This window comes from Brachycentrus maculatus, unplaced genomic scaffold (genome assembly GCF_059751285.1).
Source record: "Brachycentrus maculatus isolate JH-2025_06_01 unplaced genomic scaffold, ASM5975128v1 h1tg000126l, whole genome shotgun sequence".
In the NCBI taxonomy this organism is placed as follows: Eukaryota; Metazoa; Arthropoda; class Insecta; order Trichoptera; family Brachycentridae; genus Brachycentrus; species Brachycentrus maculatus.
The window spans coordinates 1094302-1116717 of record NW_028280879.1 but is presented as its reverse complement, the minus strand read 5'-3'; the positions used below and the strand labels follow the sequence as shown (position 1 = coordinate 1116717).

General features: G+C 31.4%; 1 protein-coding gene across 4 annotated transcripts in view; it reads left to right on the top strand.

The window, feature by feature from the left end:
- Positions 1-22416, top strand: part of Ae2 (anion exchange protein Ae2) — a 204196-nt gene that overhangs the window by 172312 nt on the left and 9468 nt on the right. For all 4 annotated transcript variants that reach the window (XM_088260176.1, XM_088260175.1, XM_088260174.1 and 1 more), the window contains 7 exons: positions 9236-9465; positions 9958-10111; positions 15234-15960; positions 16257-16668; positions 16927-17296; positions 18151-18410; positions 20787-21001. In XM_088260176.1, coding sequence (XP_088116302.1) covers positions 9236-9465; positions 9958-10111; positions 15234-15960; positions 16257-16668; positions 16927-17296; positions 18151-18410; positions 20787-21001 — 2368 coding nt within the window. The remainder of the gene's footprint in view (positions 1-9235; positions 9466-9957; positions 10112-15233; positions 15961-16256; positions 16669-16926; positions 17297-18150; positions 18411-20786; positions 21002-22416) is intronic.

Genomic DNA, 22416 nt, shown 5'->3' with positions numbered 1-22416 from the left:
AATTGTTACTTTGTTGTCAGTTTTCATCAAGGAATATTTAATATCGTTACATTTTAAAAACTCGTAAGGAAAATCCATTTTCTAGTTTTTGAGTAATGTTCATATTAAATCAGTTTACGATCTGCAGTCATTGTATAAAAATGATAGTTTTAAAACAATTTCCTTGTTTTTTTACAAAATAAGTTTACAAAGGTTGGGCATCTTTACAGTAATGTGTGCAATACATCTTAAAACTAATCATTTTTGTACCCATATCGTAGTCATACAGGAGGGAGTGAACAACTAACAAAACATAAAAATGTTCAGGAGGGCCATTTAATTCATTTTTGCTTGGCAAGAAAATAAACATCAATGCAGTTAGTCATCTTAATAAGTCAATATATTATACTTTCTAGTTTAAAATCTTTTGGGATTTTTTGTCAGGGCAATATTAAGCTAGTAAGATATCAAATAGTCAATGATCACGTTTTTGTAAGAAATGCACTTGGTCACTTAATCCTGTATGACTACGATATATGTATTTTTTATTACACACAACAAAAGTGAAACTTAATTATGCAACAACAAAAAACATTACTTAGTTGGACATATATTGAGATTAAATACACAAATGTAGACCATAGTTTATGTAATGCACCCTGTATATATATTTACACTACAAAGGTGAAAAAGTATCCCCACATTCCCTAAAATACATCTTTTAGACTCATTGTAAACCGCACTTGCATGCTTAGGTTAGAAATAGACAAGCAGCATAAAACAGTAGGGGTCGACTGCATTTTGCCGATGGTTCTGACAGTTCAGGCAATCGGATAAGCAGCAAGTAGACTGCTTTAAGCTGCCTTCATTCTGTAGATATTTCCCACAAAAAATTATACTTCACTTATTTTTATATATTTGAAATAACTCTTAAATCAAGTAAATGCTCTTGTAAGATTTTTTATAAAACATAAAGTTAAATTTATTATTTATACGTTTTTATTAAAAGTATTGTATTTAAAAGCTCTGAGATTAATTTAAAATTGGCTTTTATCTAAAGCTTTTTAAAAAGCAATTGTTAGCTTTGCCAAATACACACCGCACACCGTATCTCATAGCACTATTATTTTTGGCGGTGCCTATATGCATAAAAAAAAGCTCGTTTGCTAACAAGAAACATTTTAATTTTTAATTTAAGTTTTACTTAGTGAATACCATTATTTCTTAAAATCTATAGTGAAACATGTTTCAATGCATTTTGCATCATTTTCAAATACAGTGTTTGAAAATGATGCGGGATTAATCGAAACACGTGTCATAATAGATTTTAAGAAAAAGTAGTATTTAATAAGTAAAAATTAAATTATGAATGGAAAGATTTTAATCAATAATGAAAGAAATATTTCCTTAAGGAATGCTAATCTCGTAGCCTTTGCATACATGTTTCTAAAAACATGACACCTCACTGGCTTAGGTTGAATTGATTGGGCGTAATCAAAGCGCCATAATGCGCATACAAAGTTTTTTAAAGCGTTTAAAGAATTAGGTGAAATAACCAAATCAGCACATCCTGCTAAACTTTTTGAAAAACGGCGGACTGTAGCAAAAAGCTTTTTTCAGGCATTAACGAAAGATAGATACGAACAAGACCACAGAACGGTTCGAAACTGTTATTTATATTCCACAATAGCAAAAATGGAAAAAGATCATAAGAGAAATAGGGTAGTTCAATAATTGGGGATGATTTATCGGAATTTTTGGCGCTGTTGTAATGGAGAAAAAATTATAAATTTGCATTCTTAGAGAAGATAACTCTCTACACGATTCCCAAGCATCCGTACAAGATAGATTGCCGATGTCACCAATCTGTGAAGCGTGGCCTATTTTAAGATTAAAATTAGTATATTTTATCTACACTTCTAAATCCAATGTTCGCCATAATTTGTTTCGTAAATTATGTCCGCCTCCGTAGTGTAATGGTCAGCTGGCTCGGCTACCGTTCTGGAGGTCCCGGGTTCGATTCCCAAAAGGGGTAAAATGAATATAGGTGATTTTTTCACTGTAATATTTATTCAATATTACCATGGACTGGTACCTGAAGCGGAGGGCTGATCACCCTTCCTTCATGTGTAAACGATCAAGATAACACTGCGTTTATATGACACAGTGCCCTATGCACCATTGGGGTGCGGATAAGGGTTTTATTATTTTTTATTATATTTTATCTACACTTCTAAATCCAATGGAGGTAACCTAATCAGGCCTTGACTGCGACCATAGAGCTTGCCCTGTATTTAAAAGCAAGTTCTAATAACGATTTTTATTTTTGGAGAAACGTTTTAGTCTAACGAACTTGTGAACAAGGACGCATATACAAGGGATGTGACAAGTGGTATAAATTGAATGACCCTTTGAGGGTGCAAGTCTCGACTGCACAGTTGCAGTCGGCAGCAGGGCGATATAGACCTCAAATCATTTTCAATTACTCTAAATGCTAGAGTACGCGGAATGTTTTTTTTTTAAATTCAAAACGTAAATTGTAAAACTGAAATAGCTTAAAGCGGTTGTTCCTGTTTGTCAATTACACTAATTGCTGGTACTGCTTCCAAAATGTGATTGAATTTTACCTCCTTACGCTGATCTGCACCCAATGATGCATAGGGCACTACATATGTGTATGAGCAGTGTTATATTGAGCGTTAAATATGATACATCAATGAAGAGATCAGCTCTACGCTTTGGGTACCGATACAGATTTTTTTTTAAATGTGAATCGAACCCGTGACATTCCACACTTTGGAGGAACACACATACGAAGATATAAAAAATAAGTTTGACTTTAATCGCATAATTTTTATTGCTGCTGTGACAGTGTCACCATGGCCGATCCACTATCTAAGCGACGCGATCAACCTCAAACTACTTGGCCGAATTATATCGACGGCTCCTACGTAAAGTACTCTATCTGCAAATCTGTTACATTACAGGAGAGAGCTTAGAAGATTTTTTCAACGATTTTTTTAATTAATTAACGGTTTTATCTGAAATTCTAAACTAGTACAACGCATTCAAAAACTTAACAACTTTATGATTTGTCAAAATTACGTAGTTAGCGTTTAGGAGTTCAGTTCATTTCGAAGATTCGATGTAGAAAGCGTTTTATAAACCTGAAAACTAGGCGTAATTTATTTTATGTATATTTTTTTGTTTGTTTATATTTGTAGATAACGGTTAGTTGATAACATACACCAAATATCACAAAATTTAAAAAAAATGTAGTTAGAGCACTTTACGTAGGGCACGTCGGTTTGAAGAAAGCAGTGAGACTAACCAAATGATGTATTAGGAATAAAATCACAGAAAAATTGAATCATGAGACTTACCAAATGATGTATTAGGAATAAAATCACAGTAAAATTGAATCATGAGACTTACCAAATGATGTATTAGGAATAAAATCACAGTAAAATTGAATCATGAGACTTACCAAATGATGTATTAGGAATAAAATCACAGTAAAATTGAATCTTGAGACTTACCAAATGATGTATTAGGAATAAAATCACAGTAAAATTGAATCATGAGACTTACCAAATGATGTATTAGGAATAAAATCACAGTAAAATTGAATCACGAGACTTACCAAATGATGTATAAGGAATAAAATCACAGTAAAATTGAATCATGAGACTTACCAAATGATGTATTAGGAATAAAATCACAGTAAAATTGAATCACGAGACTTGCGTAAATAAGTTTCACTACAATTAATTATGGTAAAGTGTGATTTCTTTATCATATATCATGTAATGATGGGTTATATTATTTATTTTTCTTCCATGCATCCCAAACATTTAAGTCTAGGAATGACATCGGAGAGAAGGCAAGAATGGTAGGTCCAAATCCACAGAATGTAATTCTACAGAAAAAACAATAAATTATTATACCATATCCTACTTATATATATTGACATTCACATAATCGTAACACTTTTTTTTAATTTTTTTATTTACACCAATAAGAAAATTAAAAAAAATGTGATTACTTCAAGAATTGATATTTGGTTCAAAATATTTAGTAAATATTATAAAGTTAAATTTCATTCAATTTTAAATCAAAATTGTTGATTTCTTGAATATTTTGTACATGGCACATTTTTTAAACTTCAGGGATAAACATGTACGACTACATCCCTAATGATGACAAGGTTCTTGTCGAAACCGGTTTGAAAAAAGGACCAATAAAAAGCGGTTAAAAAAGTTGTAGTTTTATTTTACAAAATTGTTGAAGTAAAGACACTAAAATTTTTTTCATTCGGTATCATTTTCGATAATTAAAAAAAAAATCCTGAAATCAAGCGTTTAACAAAAAATACATAAATTAGAGGAGTTGCAATTGATTTTATCATATTATACATATATAAAATTATATATATAATGAAAATAAAATACTTTTTTTCATGCATTTATTTTATGTCTTTTAGAGTTCAAATGATATAAAAGTTTTTGTTATTTCTGTACAATTTAAGGGATTGTATATATTTGCACACTAGTAAAAAATAAGTGTTTTGTTTGCTTGCTTCAAGTTACACTTGACTCATAAATTCATATATTGCTGCAAACGTTTTGAATATTTATATTGAATGGTTAATTTGTCAATATCTCGTCAAATGTGACATACTTAAAAATATTTAAAATTTAAAAAAATTATGAACACAAAGATATCTTCAGTGTTTGTCTTTTTCTTCATTTTTTCGTATTTTCCAAAGGTTGTGTAATTTGTTCGTTTATTTGCTGTGTTTTTTTGAAAATGTGTTAAACACAAGCACAACTAAATTTATTGGATTGATGATAAAATTACCAAAAAAACTAAATAAAAAAATTAAAAAAAACGCGAGTGTTTTTGCCTAGCATTTTAACTCATGAATTACATGAAATTGTAGTAACTCTAAACATAAAGAGTAAATCCACTTACGAGTAGGCATAGGCTATGAAACTTAAAAAGTTGAAGCCTGAGTAGGGTCATAATGAGCGGTGTTGCATAAGCCGTAGCTAGATTTCAGAGTCACTTGGATGTTTGTTAATTTAAAAAAAAATCAAAAAGATTCAATAATCCATGTTAAATTTATAACAGTGATATTGCGAAAAAAACGATATTACTTAACGCAAATCGTAACCCACCAAACAAATACAAATATACTACACGAATGACTAAATGATATGGCAATAATATCCATCTAACTTACTATCAGGCCACTTAACTGCAGAGGTAGACAGAGAGAATAGAACACCATACTAGTACGTCTTTGTAAAACAATCTTCGCCTCTCCACATTTATACATCTCCTCGTATTTCATATCCGCCGATTATTCCGACTATCGTGATTTGTCGAAAATCTAATCATGCCAAGTTTTATTTGCTCTTTCTCTGCTTCTATTTAGAACTACGTACATTTTCCTAATAAATTTGTTATTTCTTCACTTGTTCGATTCACATGCCCAATCCGTGTCTCAACCTACATTTCTTAATTTTATCAATAATGCTTATCTCAGCCTTGCATTCATTTGTAGAGGTGATCACCAAAAAGCTACATTTCCAATATTGCACAAAAAATCCTTGAAAAAAATGCAAATCTGTTCTGTTTACATTATTCTATCGAAATATTAATTAAAGTTGCGACAAAACGTAACATCCTGTGTTGAACCAATATCGAATCATTAAATCGCACCAAAACGCAACAACTTTGCAAGCCAGAATTCCTGAATACTTAACCTGTCCGAGAGTATGGACGTAAATGAACGTCATTGCGAATTTTCCTTATAGGAGTATCGACGTTAATGAACGTCGAAGTCCGTCTGTCAGTAAGTATGATGTAACTTGTACAGCAATGACATCTGTGGATATTTGTGTGTAATTTTGTCATAATTGAAAAATATATCGAATATGATTTTTTTTTAATATTTTAACATGATTTCTATCATTTTATTTTTTGACATCAAAGATGAAGAAGAATATAGAAGTTTGGGCATTTACGGGGCTGACGACCGTCATCAGTGTTATCTCGATCGTTAATACATGAAGGAAAGGTGATCAGCCCTCCGCTTCAGGTACCAGTCCAGGGTGATATTGAATAAATATTAGAGAGAAAAAATCACTTATATTTATTTGACAAAATGAAAAAATGTTTTAATTATTAATTAAGATAATGTTTATATTTAAATATAATACACGTATTTGATTTTAAATTTAAAAATAATGTATATATGTATCCATGGCTTTCCTGTTTCGAGGGCACTTGTTTATTTCATTTAGTATTTAACACGTACGATTTAGTAAACGAGATGTACATTATTATTCTCGTAGCATCGGGCATCAAGGTTTGTTTTTGCTCATCACAGTACGATTTATTCGGTACCACGTTATTCAAATGCCAAACATCTCTATTGGCTTCGGGTTGAAATGAAATAAATTAAAGCTCTGAATCATTGTACGAATTGTCAAAACTATAAAAAATACCTAAATATAATATTTAAGTACCTATTTTGAAGTACTTAAAAAGTGAAAATTTACGATTTTATATTAATGAAAATATTATGAATAAAATAACTATTTTATTTATTGTTTCGGCATTAACTTTGTGGTAAGACATGTTACAATGATTAAAGAAAACACTTGTTTTTTACCACTTGAGTTTTATTATAGACTACATGTTTCAGTAGCAGTAACTTCCATCATTCAGGTCTGTATAATAACTAAAATGTAAAATATAAAATTGTTCTATAAATAAGGAGAGGGGAAAGTAAAGGGAAAGGGTTAGTCAAGGGGCGGAGTTTGAAAACAAAGGAAAAATGGAAAGCAACGGTGAAGAATTTTGAAACAATATATTATTTAATAAATTATTATTAGAATTTAGGTTTTTTTGGATTTCTAAATTTTCAAGATAATTCATAATTTGGCCTTTATATGGAACTTAACTTTTACTTCTTTATATGAATAAACTAACTGTTCAAAATTTAAGTTCAAAAATGTGTTATCAAACTGTTTCCTAGTACATATTTGGAAAGAATCTTACATACATATTTGTGAAGGTATCTACAAAATGAAACAAAACTTACTTATGTCAACCATAGATGGTCACGAGAGATCACATATGAAAGAATTTTTATTTATAATTAATTATATTACTTTTTACATTTACAACATTTTTAGTGGGTCCAAATACTTGTTGACGAAATCTGGATTATCTCCAATTACAGGAGTTATTTTCATATTATTTTTTAACATCTCATCAAAGATGAAGAAGAAAATGGAAGTGTGGGCATTTACGGGGCTGACGACCGTCATAGGCTGGTTTAAGTGATCACACTACTCAAATTCTTCCAAGAATTTTAAGTAGTTTGGTTGTCAATAATGGGTAGAGTTGGTGAATGTTACACGTGTGTAAAGTGATCACTTAAACCAGCCTATGACGGTCGTCAGCTCCGTAAATGCCCAGACATCCATATACTTCTTCATCTTTGATGAGATGTCAAAAAAGAATAATTTTTATATTAGTCAAGAATCAAAAAAGTAGAATTAGTTTAAGTATTATCATTTTTGTATTGTTTAACAATTTTCACCTCTTCCGCATTCTTGCATCTCCTCATAAATACTGGCTAATTATTCCGACTCCTTATTTGACCCCACCCAAGTATTTAAAATACTTGATAATGCCAAGTTTGTCTCAGTCTTTCTTATTTTTCTATTACCAACTTTTTTTCACTATTTTTCAAACACTCATTTGATTCACATGCCCAAACCATCTCAACACACCTTTCTTAATTTCATCGATAATGCTTACAACCTTGCATTCAATCATTCCTTATATCATCATTCGAACATCTATCATACAACATTCTGCCATACATTGGTCTGAGAGAACACATTTCGACTAAACTGTCAACTTTCATCCATGTTTTGTCAATTCCAATTTCATTATTCATATGTAGTTTGTGAATTCTTTGTTCACGTCCAAAAAAAAGATTAAAATATGTGCTCATGCAATCTGTGGTTCAGATTTCCGAATCAAATCACGTCAATTTAAGACGCCACACGAAATTGTTTTTTGTATCTTTTTTGGACGCTGCATTCAAATGTTACGTGCATAGAACGTATGTTCTCGCATATTAAATTCATAATCGAATCATCAATAGCCTGTTGAGATCACATCTTAATATAAATAACTCTTCGAAGTAGAAAATTCGTCAAAAAACTTTGTATTTTCTCGCATACTTATATTAAATTTATAATCGAATCGTCAATATTATGTTTTCATCACAATAAATATCTTCATATAAATAACTCCTACCTGGAATAAAACAGTCATTTTCAATCAAAACTTCGTTTTTTCTCGCATAACGCTCACTCCTTTCAAGAACGTCATAAACCAAAATACATTATTTTTCAGGAGATCGTTTTTAAAGTTTAAAAATATAATACAATGTATTAAAATAAAGGCCACAAGGCCTACATCAAGAAGAAGAAGAAGATTCATTTGTTTATTTCATTCTGTCACTTTGTGGTAATATACCTGTATATTCATATTTAATATAAATTTCACCTGGATACTGTTATATTTCATTTAGATACCCCTATTTCTTAAAGTCTAACTGACATATCGCTCACTGCTTTCAAAAAAAATAATAAATCACGTCATAAATCAAAAATCGAGAATTTACATTTACGCACGTTTCTGGAATGCCCAGGAAATGTTCTATATCCCAGCAAAAACGGCATATTTTCAACTTAATATTTACCCGCTACAGGGCAGAAAATTTTGTTTTTGCATTTTGAAGAAAAGGTATTGTTTAATTTAATTTTTTTTTAAATACACTAGTTATTTTTCAAATGGAGAAAAAATCTTCAGGTTTAACCTAAAAAGATCTGTTGCACAATAAAAAGTTCAATAAGTGGCTTGATATTTATTTTTAATAAATTTTATTATATTTTTAAACATTAAAAACATCATCCTGAAAAAATCAAGGTTTTTGATTTATGACGTTTTTGAAAGGAGTGAGCGATTTGTGAAAACTTACCCATCTTAATATACTCAAGCCGATTCATCGCAATGTATTGATTTCCTATTATTTTAACGTGTATTTTTCATTTTAAAAATAAATCTAATAAAATACTTGATACACTTCCACTTGAGCGACATGTCGTTGGCTGAATATTTTTCAATGTTGTTGGTAATTTCGAATTTATTTGTTGCAATATAGGTGTTTGTGCAACTCGACGAACTTGTGGGGACAGGAGATGAAAAGGAGTGGAAGGAAACAGCGAGGTGGATCAAGTATGAAGAAGACTTGGAGGAGGGATCCGACCGGTGGGGGAAGCCTCACGTGGCCTCGCTCTCCTTCCATTCCCTGCTGAATCTGCGTAGGTGTATCCAGGCGGGAGTCATTCTACTTGATCTCGATGAAAAGGATCTGACAGGAGTTGCGCACAGGTTTGAAAAATATACTTTTTCATTTTAAAAGTGTAATAGTTTTGTAGGAGAACGTAAAGCATTAGCTGTGCAAAAGGGTGGTAATGAAAAAGAACGTTAAAGAGGTAAAGAAGCTTTTTACTAAGCAGATACTCATATATTAATGCCCAGACTTCTATATTCTTCTTCATCTTTGATGAGATGTCAAAAAATGATATGAAAAAAACCTCCTATAATTGGGGATAATCCAGATGTGTGAACAAGTATTTGGACACACTAAAAATGTTGGTTTATTATTATACTAAGTCAGGGCTAGCATTGTCTTAATACAGTATTGCTCCACTTCGGTTGACTAAATTCAGGAATTTTTCTTTCAGCTTCAGGTGGAATTTCTCCAATTACCGAAAATAAGCTTCTGGCGTTATGTATCACTCGGTTTTATTATCTCCAAATCAAAACGAATTCATATTAATTCCTAAAAAAAAGGAATCTTTAATATATTTTTGTTTCTAGGGTAACGGAACAGATGGTGATTGACGAGCTGATAAGCGAATCGGACAAGCCGACAGTTATGCGATGCATGCTGATGCGTCACAAGCACGTCAATGAGAATGAAAAGAGCTTTCGTTTCAACATCAGGAAGCATTCGAGCTACACGAGCCTTCAGGTAAAACTGAAATTTTCAATTCTAACTGACTTAATTGTGTCTTAATGATTAAAGAAAACACTTGTTTTATACCACTTGAGTTTTATTAAAGACTACATGTTTCAGAAGTTAAACTTCCATCGTTCAGGTCTGTATAATAACTGATAATAATGTTATTATACAGACCTCAATGATGGAAGTTTAACTTCTGAAACATGTAATGATAATAATAATAAAAATCCTTATCCGCACCCAAATGGTGCATAGGGCACTGTTTCATAGAAACGCAGTGTTATCTTGATTGTTTACACATGAAGGAAAGGTGATCAGCCCTCCGCTTCATGTATCAGGGTAATATTGAATAAATATTACAGTGAAAAAACACTTATATTTATTTGACCCCCCCTGGGAATCGAACCCAGGACCTCCAGAACGGTAGCCAAGCGTGCTGACCATTACACTACGGAGGCGGACAAACATGTAGTCTTTAATAAAACTCAAGTGGTATAAAACAAGTGTTTTCTTTAATAATTGTAACATGTCTTACCACAAAGTTAATGCCGAAACAATAAATAAATTAATTGTGTTTTTATTTATGAAAGCCATTCCACTGCTAAAGTGAGAAAATTATTCGAGTATCTTAATAATTAATAAAGTGAGAAAATTATTCGAGTATTATAATAAAACGCTTTTTGTCCGCCTCCGAAGGGCTGATCACCTTTCCTTCATGTGTAAAACGATCAAGATAACACTGCGTTTATATGAAGCAGTGCCCTATGCACCATTGGGGTGCGGATAAGGGTTTTATTATTATTATTATATTTTTAATTCAAAATAATTTAAGTCAAAATAATTAAAACTTATATCTTTCTTCTGGAACAAAGCGTTAAAGCTTAAAATAAGAACTTTTAATGATTTTTCATTCCAAATACGTCATCACGCCCTTATTATTTAAATAATATAACAATCTGTAAAATTATTCATTACGTAATGAAGTATCTAATTATTGAATAAAACGTTCTTTGCCACTATGTAGATAAGTATACAATACATAAGAGTAGACATGTGTTCATTCCTAATAGTGAATAGATCCCTGTATCGTTTATAACACGCAGTGTTGATAAATGAAGGCAAGGGGTGATAGTAAAAAAACATTCCAGTGAAAACTCACATTTATTTATTTTTACTCCCCTGGGAATCGAACTAGGGACCTTCAGCAAGGTAGCCAAACGCTCCAACGACCAACTCCGGAGGCGGACATGTGTACATACATTTTTTTATGTAAAATACAAAGGCTTTTGAAGTGCGTTTAAAATTTGTAAATTTACGATTTTTCAATATCCCAATCAGACGCTAGATTGCCGTCACAATCAATAAATAAATTATAGGATTCTTAAGTGAGACAAAGCTCATTTAAGACAGCCAAACGCCAGGTCTTAAGCCCTTGAATCCTTAGACTTTTTACATGTAAAAAAAATGCTTTGTCTCAGTTGAGACCCTTATAATATACTCGTATATCAATGTCATTCGTATATCAAAATGTTTCGGTTAAAGCACAACAGAAAATTGAACGTGTGTTTTATTAAAATTATTATTAATTTTATACAATTTTCTTTTCACTCTGACTTGATTTATAACAGGACCCAGAGGTATGTTAAATTTATTTTTCTCAAACCCTTTTATTATTTTGATTACAAAGCTTTTGATTATTTTTTTAATGTAAGCATTTACATGGATGTACAATACAGAACTCCCATAATGAAAGTACATAACTTTTAATTTCAACTTTTCGGTTTTCGTATATGTATTGTGAATACATTTATATTTTAAATATTTCATTTGGTTTTCAATTGAATATTTTTTTCTTCACTCAATACTTTTTACTCTACCGTGTTTATATTGTATTGTTTGAAAATACTGAAGTGCCTATAAACTTTCTTTTAAAAGTATACACGAGGTAAAATATTAACAAATTTTTATAAAAATTTCCTAATAATATATTTGTTACAAAAATTAACTCCCTTAAAAAAAATGTTATTTAAACTGATGCATCAATACGGAAGTGTTAAAAATCACTCGAAAAATTGTTTGTACACCTTATTAAAATTATCTGATAAGACGTAATTATTGTTTCGTTTTAAATTCAGTATCAGAAAGTAATACTACATAAAATTAGTCGATATTTGATTTTATACACCTAATAAAAATTATATCAGTCGGTGCTTGACTACGCGTTTGAAAAGACGTGTATGTGACTCAGCTGGTGGCGAATTGGTACTTGCTGCGTACTACGATTTCCATACAAATATTAACTGAGGTCTTTTGGTACTTCGCTTCGAATCACTTGTAATTTTTGGATGATCAGTACGGGAAATGTAAACGGATGTCATAACTGACATTGTATGAAAGGTATTGAATGCTCAGGGGATTTATGATGACGTGCAAGGAATAGGGTGTTGTAACATGCGTTGGATAAGGTGACATGTAGCGAACGGTATAGCGTAACATGTTAGATATACATATATATATATATATATATATATATATATATATATATATATATATATATATATATATATATATATATATATATATATATAAACAGTTAAATCGGGATACAATTTGTTTAACATTTTCTATAAATTTGGCAACTTAGTTCATAATACAACGAGATAATACAGAGAGGGTCTGTCAGAAAGCCCAGATGCTTCTGTGTTGGATGTAGGCATATATATATATATATATATATATATATATATATATATATATATATATATATATATATATATATATATATATATATATATGCCTACATCCAACACAGAAGCATCTGGGCTTTCTGACAGACCCTCTCTGTATTATCTCGTTGTATTATGAACTAAGTTGCCAAATTTATAGAAAATGTTAAACAAATTGTATCCCGATTTAACTGTGAATTTACATCTACAAATTTAATAGAAGCGCCCCGGTGTGGGCAGTGAAAGCAATTAGGAGTTAGTTAGTTAAGTTAGTCTAGCCGTTGGTTGGACATATTAGAGGTAGGATAAAATCGATGAATGGTCCAATGTAACATATTATGGCGCCATGTATCAGCTGATGTGGGAGAATGCGGCCTCTCGGGGTCGGCGCTCCACGGTGGCTGTAGCCCCTCGCTGCTCGGATTGCGCCTACATCGCCACCCCCCCACGTGTCTGCCGACGTCACAGCGCGAACATTATCGTAACTTGAACACTTCTCTTCCTGGTTATGCATAGTGAACTGCCTCACCTTTGGTTATCGCATCAGCTGTTACTAAATAGAACATCCCATCCCAAATATCCATTCATTCCGGTCACCTTAGTTGGCTGTTTTACTAATTGAATATTTATTGTAACTGAAGACAGTTTGTAGCATTCCATTTGAAATTTTTGGGTTATATATAAAAAATTAAACAAGATTATTGGATTGAATTGTACTTTTATTTACTAATGATAATATGTGACACCTTTCGTCTTCATAAGACATTACCAAACACGTATTTGAGTGTTTTATTATGTCTTAATAAGATGAAACGCGAAACATATCAACGTGCCCTACGTAAAGTGCTCTAACTACGTTTTTGTTAATTTTGAGATATTTGGTGAATGTTATCAACTGACCGTTACAAACAAAAAATTTCTTTGAAATAAATTACGCCTAGTTTTCAGGCGTACAAGACGCTATCTACATGGAATTTTCTAAATGAACTGAACTCCTAAAAAGCTAACTACTTAATTTTGACAAAGCATAAAGTTTTTAAACGATTTGATACATTATTTTATCGTGTTTTTGAATTGTATAATACTAGTTTAGAATTTCAGATAAAACCGTTAATTAATAAAAAAGAATACGTTGAAAAAATCTTCTAAGCTCTCTCCTGTAAAGTAACAGATTTGCAGATAGAGTGCTTTACGTAGGGGCCGTCGATATTATAGTTTATATGTAAATAAAAGTAGTATCCAATCCAATAACCTTGTTTAATTTTGGATATATTACCCAATGATTGAATATTACTTTCAGTTTCAGTCATTTCGACACTATTTTTCATATACCAGCATGCGGATTTTGTATTTTCCGTAGATTTCAGAAAATCATTTTTTTTCTGTTGATTTGGAATTCATACATATATCATAACACTAGCCAACTGTTCACATATCGCAGAGCCAAAACAATATGACGTTGGTCTTGCAATTATGTTCAGGTCACGAAAAATACTAAAATTACATTGAAAGTTTTTGTGTTTTTATTTTTACTAAAATTTGTTGATAGTATTACACAAACCAATTCAATGATGTATTATTGTCACAAATAAGTGTGGAATTAACTTGTTTTATATCTCTGTGACAATATATTTGTCACAAGACGTTTTTAACTAATTGAAGTTTTTTTGTGTTTTATTTGTAATATTTGTTACCTCATTCATTTTCACCTTGATATGCAGTGGTTTTATACACATAATTTAACTAGTGAAATAAATATACACCATCATCACATGTAAAATTTTAGAAAACGTGTGTTTGTAGATAATGCCATCATTAGAAACCAGTTTTTTGACTTACGTATTTTTCAAATATATTTGCTTAGCTCGTTAATAAAAAAAATCTGATATGACTAGTTACAAAGGAAACAAGGTTATTTATAACTCAAACATACATAAGTGAAGAAAAATATGGAAATCTGGGTACTTACAGGGCTTTGGACTTATCATAGGCTGGTTAAAATGATCACTAACATGTATAACACTGACCATTCTACCCATATTAAGGGTTTTGTTACCTAAACGGTGAATGCTACAAGTGTATAAAGTAATCACTTAAACTAGTCTATGGTCGTGAGCCTAGTAAATACCTGGACTTATAATATTTTCTTCATTTGTGTTGAGATAAATAATTCCTATGTGAGAACAAATCTCAAATTTGTAAACAAAGATTTGGATGCATCTGATATATATTTAATTTATATTAAGTATTAGTACGTAAATTTTAGATTATCAATTTTAGAATGTGAGTATATATTTCATGTCTTAGTTATTTGATTGCATTTTTTTTCAGTATCACACTGTAGTAGTATTTGTTAATCTTATTCATAGGGTTATTAATTTAATTTCTTCCCTGTAATCCCTCAGAACCTTTCCGATCCGGAAAGGAACAAAACTAAGGTCCATTTGGAGAACGACGTCAACGGTTCACCGATCGTCCACCTACACGAGGATGGCGCCACAAGGATTGACATGAAGGAGGAAACTTACCTCACCACGTCCCAAGAGGACCTAAAAAGGGCTCAAAATGAAACGATCCTTAAGCGCATACCGGAAGGCGCAGAGGCGACAACTGTGCTCGTCGGTTCGGTCGGGTTCCTACCCACACCCGCCATCGCGTTCGTCCGCTTGGCCCAAGGGGTATTCATGCCTTCCATCACGGAAGTTTCCATCCCTGTGAGATTCATGTTCGTTCTGCTGGGACCCAGCTCGGCAGACCTGGACTATCACGAGGTGGGCCGATCCATCTCGACCCTAATGTCGAACGAGTCTTTCCATCAAATTGCTTACAAAGCCGAAGGCAGAAAGGACATTCTCTCCGCCATAAATGAATTCCTCGACGATTCTATTGTGCTCCCACCTGGAAACTGGGAAAGTCAGGCTTTGCTGCCCATCGAAGAGTTGAAAGCGAAGTCCGAGATGATCATGAAGCGTAAGAGAGACGCTTTGATGAAACAAAAAAGAGCGTTGGAAGACAGAAATCCGATCGAAGAGGATGCTGCGAAAGTAGAGTCTCCGATCCCTGATGGTGACCAACCACCAAAAAAACCACCTCCTGTTGACCCTCTAATAAGGACCCGTCGCTTGTTTGGAGGTAAAGTTTTATTTATCATGGTTTTGTAAAGGTTGATCTGCTGATAATTCAACATAGAAGAGTCTGGGTACATGGAAAGAGATTGTTTAGTTATCAACATCTTAACTTCAACCTTCTTCTTGTATTCAGTATTGAGCAAAAGCCTTCCTCTTGGACTTCCACAGTGCTCTGTTGGACGCAACTATCTTCCAGAATATTATTACACCTTCTTATTAATGTTGAGATATCAACGAAAATCTTGAGAGCATCCAGCGTACTGTTATTTGCTTTAAATATATAGTAATTATTTTTTTTAGGCGTGATCAATGACATTAAGCGTCGTTATCCGATGTATAAATCGGATTTTGTGGACGCCCTAAATGGACAATGTCTCGCAGCGGCGTTGTTCATGTACTTTGCAGCCTTGTGCTCTGCCATTACTTTCGGCGGCCTAATAGCCGATAAAACCTACAACTTGATGGGAACATCGGAAACCTTGCTGTCAACGTCCATAACTGGAATAATATTCTCCCTTCTCGCCGGTCAACCATTGATGGTCGTGGGTTCAACTGGTCCACTGCTACTATTTGACCAAAGCTTGTTCTCGATATGCCGAAAACAGACCATCAATTTTCTTACCATGAGGGCCTATATAAGCTTTTGGGTTTCCATTATCAGCGTACTCGTTGGTATGGTTGAAGGAAGCGTTCTTGCTAAAAAATTCACGAGGTAATTAATATATATTATTTGTTATTTAAAATATATAGTTTTCTTAGATATTGATTTTTGAACACTAAACTTCAATTCATATTGTTGAAATTTTTTTTCTAAATACAAAGACGTAAATATTTTTTATTGAATATTTTTTTGGCAACAGCACTCGCAACACACATGTGAGCACCAAAGTGATCAAGTTAAATACATTTAATATCGATACATTAAGCTTTGTTTAAAGAAAAATAACAAAGTTTTATTCACATTTTGCAGGTTTACCGAAGACATTTTCTCAACCCTTATCAATCTTATATTCATAATCGAATCGATGAGCAAAATGAAAACGGTGTTCGTATTGCACTCCCTCATGAGCGACTACTGCCTGGGCGATTCGCTGGAGCCCGCTCTGGTTGACGACATATCGTCAACAATGTCGTCTTTGAGCAACATCACCATGTTCCTGGACGATTATGAATACATGAATACCACCATCAGTGGTAGCAGCTCCCAAAACCTGACCACCAGGAATGTCCGCAGGAGCCAACCCAACACCGCTCTGTTCTGCACTCTTCTGACTCTCGGAACATTCAGCATTGCCTATTTCCTGCGCGTTTTCAGGAATGGAAAGTTCCTTGGTAGACATGTAAGTACATACGAATACAATGCTCACAACAACAACAATTTTTTATTTTTTTTTATTTTAGTCGCGTTGCAGTTTTTAATCTTAAAAAGCGACATTATTGAGAAACATACATTGATTTATTGTTATGGTTTAATATATCTCTCACTCCTTTCAAGAACGTCATTTATCAACAAAAAAAATCAGGAAAATGTTTTTAATGTTTAAAAATGTAATACAATGTATTAAAAATAAATATCAAGCCACTTATTGAACTTTTTACTGTACAACAGATCTTTTTAGGTAAAACCTGAAGGTTTTTTCTCCATTTGAAAAATATGTGGTATATTAAAAAAAAATAATTAAACGATACCTTTTCTTCAAAATGCAAAAATAACACATTCTGCCCTGTAGCGGGTAAATATTATATTAAAAATATGCCATTTTTGCTGGGGTAAAGTACATTTTTTGGGCATTCCGAAAACAAGCACAACTGAAAATCGACGATTTTTTATGTATGACGTTCTTGAAAGGAGTGAGCGATATGTGTTTGTGCACTCTTCCATCAAATACTTAAATTAAATTGATATCAAATTCATTTAAAACTTTCATTATTAACCAAAAAAAATATCACACTTATTAAAAATAATTTATTAACAATTTTCCTTCGATAATCGTTTTTCAAACAATTTTCCACATTCCTTTTCGGACTTCTCACACTGGCAGATCTTAACGTGTAATTCTACATTTAACGTGTGCCATTGCTTGCGCGATGTTATTTTGACCCTTTTTTATGCGCTGTTTTCGGTGAAAGCTTTATTAATACGCCAACTTGTTCCTCCATAAAATGATAACGAAGGATAATTTGTTTTCGTTAGGTGCGCCGCGCTCTGGGCGATTTTGGAGTTCCCATTTCCCTAGGAAGCATGGTCATCCTCAGCACCTTTTTCCCCATGGTGTACACTGAGAAGCTGAAAGTACCGTCTGGATTCTCCCCAAGCGACCCTACTCAGAGGGGCTGGATCGTATCCCTGACAGGAACGGAGGACGACCCCTTCCCGGTTTGGTGCATGTTTGCGGCTGCAATCCCTGCGCTGATGGTCTACATCATCATATTCATGGAGACGCACATTGCCGAGTAAGAACCAGTACCTTTTTACATACATAAATTAAATATATTATTTAGTCAATTATTCTATCATTTATTTGTCATCTTCTTCTACCTTTATTCATACATTCTTGAATGTCGGAGTAATTAAGACCAAATACACATATCATTTTTATAACTCCTTACCTTTCAATAACTATTTTTTTCAAAACCATATAATTATTTCGAAGTAAAACTTATTTTTTCTATACAAAAACGGTATTATAAATCGCAACTTAATTTCAAACCTGGGTTACATTTGCTGTAATATAATTTTTTGCTAAAAATGATTTTGAAAAGAAAAGAGTTATTAAAAGGTAAAAAAATTATGAAAAATTATTTTTTTAATTTACATTTAAAAAAAGCAAATTCCAATATATATGTATTCTAAAAGTAATTTTGCGCGGATTGAGACTTCTCGCCCCTTACGCGGCTGATCGCGTTGTAATTTGAATGTTCGAGATCCCTTCCGTAATGCAAAGTTATTTAGTTATTCATGCATAAGTCATCTGAACCTCTTTCATTCCTCAATATTTTTTCTTTATCTAACTACCTAACGAAATGCATTAAATCACATGTTAATTTAAATATAATAATTAAACACTTGTATTGTTTGAGTAATACCACTTTTTTAGTTTATCAATGTAAACACTGCAAGTTTCGAGAATTTCAGATGTTCTCGAAACTAGTCGTGTGTATATTAATAAACTCAATATGCAGTATTTTACAAGTATTTTGTTAATGTTTGTTTATATCATAATGTTATTCGACAAAGATAATGCCAAATCAATACACAATAAAATAACATAGTGTTTTACCTTATTAATTTTAATACGATAAGGTTTTTGCTGTTAGTATTTTGAAGGGATGAACCATACCTTTTAATCTTTTAAAAATTCTAAAAGATATTCCTTCAAATTCTGATGAACGAGATAAATCAATTTTAGAGATGGATTAATTTTTTCCATTTTTTTTTATTTCTCGGTTTATCTCGGTAATTGGTATTATGTACATACTTCTTCTTAGAGATATCTTTACACATCATTTGTAGGATTATACGTAAGTAATTGGAATATGCTTTTTCAGTATTAAAAATTGCATCAATTGGCTGTTTATAAATTTTATTTTGTTATTTGTTTTGTAAAATTATTTTATCATAAAAAGCGATAGCACACCCCCAACTGTTGGGTTGCGAGTTGCTGACAATGTGTTTCTGAAATTTTAGTTAAATGATTTATCTGTTTTATAACTATTTGGCGATTGCTGACAGCGTTTTTGGGAACTAAATTATAGATTTATATTTATATATATATATATATATATATATATATATATATATATATATATATATATATATATATATATATATATATATATATATATATATATATATATATATATATATTTATATATATATATATATTTATATATATATATATATATATATATATATATATATATGTAAATATATATATATATATATATATATATATATATATATATATATATATATATATATATATATATATATATATATGTAAATATATATATATATATATATATATATATATATATATATATATATATATATATATATATATATATATATATATATATATATATATATATATATATATATATATATATATATATATTTATATATATATTTATATATATATATATATATGTATATATATATATATATATATATATATATATATATATATATATATATATATATATATATATATATATATATATATATATATATATATATATATATATATATATATATATATATATATATATATATATATATAAACTAGTAATATATCTATGATTTAAAAAATCAAGTTCCTCATGAATAAAGTGTTTTTAAACCTTTGTATTTATTGCGTATTGTACTATTTATTAAGGCAGATCGATTTGCCGAGAAAATAATACCATATTATATTAATTTTTGACATCTCAACATAGATGAAGAAGAATATGGAAGTCCGGGCATTTACGAGGCTTACGACCGTCATAGGCTGGTTAAAGTGATCACTTTACACACTGTAACATTCACCAATTCTACCCATGATTGACAATCACACTAATCAAATTCTTGGAAGTTCTATATAAACGATACAATTTTGAAACATTGTACAAGAATCACTAGAATTTTTTCTAGTATTTTCATATTCTTCTTCATGTATATTAAGACGTCAAAAAATAATATGATGAATAACTCCTATAATTGGAGATAATCCATATTTGTGAAGTATTTGGACACACTCCATGTGTTGTTCATACCATATAAGGCTGTTATTCACCCAGAGAATTACAGATAATGATGCCTTATTTATTGAGTAAACTTTCAAACAGGTTGATTGTGGATAAGCCCGAAAGGAACCTACGTAAAGGATCCGGATTCCATTTGGACATAATAGTGATTGCATCCCTGAACATCATTTGCGGAATGATCGGAGCTCCGTTTGTGTGCGTGGCTACCGTTCGATCCCTGGCCCACGTTGCAGCTCTGACTGTCATGTCCAGGACCCATGCCCCAGGAGAGAAACCCTACATAATTGAAGTCAAGGGTAAATATTTTTTTTATTTTTAATTAATGTGTTACTAAGTAAATACCACTATTTCATAAAATATACTGTGACACATGTTTCGATGCATTCCGCATCATTTTCAAACTGCCGAAGCAATGAATGATTTTGTTATAATCCTAATCAACACTTGGGGTGTGACGCGTACATCTAACATTTCCTACGGTGCTTAAAACAATGAGACAAATCACTTAAATGTACTATTGCGTAATTCAACTGTATGTTCAGTGCATAATGAATAAATAATACAAAGAAATAATATTTAAACTTTATGTGTGAATGTTTAATTTGCTAATGTAAACTCAGCTACAGTTCCTTCAATGACTCACACTTATACTCGCTTGTCTCAAAGCGAGTATAAACATAAGCCGCGCGTTAATACTACACACAAAGTAAGCAGTGTGTACTAGTATCTAGAGAAATATATTTGATATTATTTCATATTTTAGCGTTTTGAAAATTACAGTTTCATCAGCATCTAGTGATGTTATAATTCGACTAAAATGAAGAAAGGAGATACTTGGGCCTGTTTTGAAAGCAAAGGTTAAAAAAAAGTTTTAAAAAGTTTAAAAAGTTTAAAAAAAAGTTATATAAAAAAGGCATCGAAAAGTTAGAGGAGCTTTGAAATGAATGATCATCACTCTTGAAGGAGAGATTTTAATGAAAGAAGTCAAATAATAAAAAAATTTTTTTTTTTTTTTAGTTAGACAGAAGACTTAATGGGTAATATGTTAACATTTGGACCTTTTGATAGAAGTTTACACGCAAATATTTCAATGGTCTTAATAACAAATTGATTTTATAAACCTAAATGACTTTGTTTCAACCACGTTTTTATTATTATTAGGGAAAGTAATTAATTATGAGTAATTATGGGTATTTTAATGTTTTAGAATTTAATAGACTCTGATGATGATAAGGTTCTTGTCAAAACCAGTAGGTTAAAGTGTACTAATAATAAAAAAAAGTGTTTAAAACAAAGTTGTTTAATTCCATAAAGTTTATAAAATGTGCCACGAAGTAACTGCGAAAAGCATTCAAGATTTTTTTATTTTTACATTTTTTATTTATTACCAGGCACTGGATATACTGGTCAATACTATAGGTGTCTCAACTTAATACGAAATATCTATCGTTCTTTTATTAGATTATGGAAGTCTGATAGAAGTCTAATGGATGAATAGTAGATGGATGCTCAGACTTCCATCATCTTTCATATAAAAATAGCGATAGATGCATCATATCAAGTGAAGACACCTAAAATATGGTCGAAACACGTCCTGATTCGTACGTAGTTTTATCATTTTATTATTCTGGAAAAGAGAACCCTTTTCTTAAGTCAATTTAAACTCGGTCGTGGCTCGTAATAATGGTTTATTTAAAGACTGATAATAATT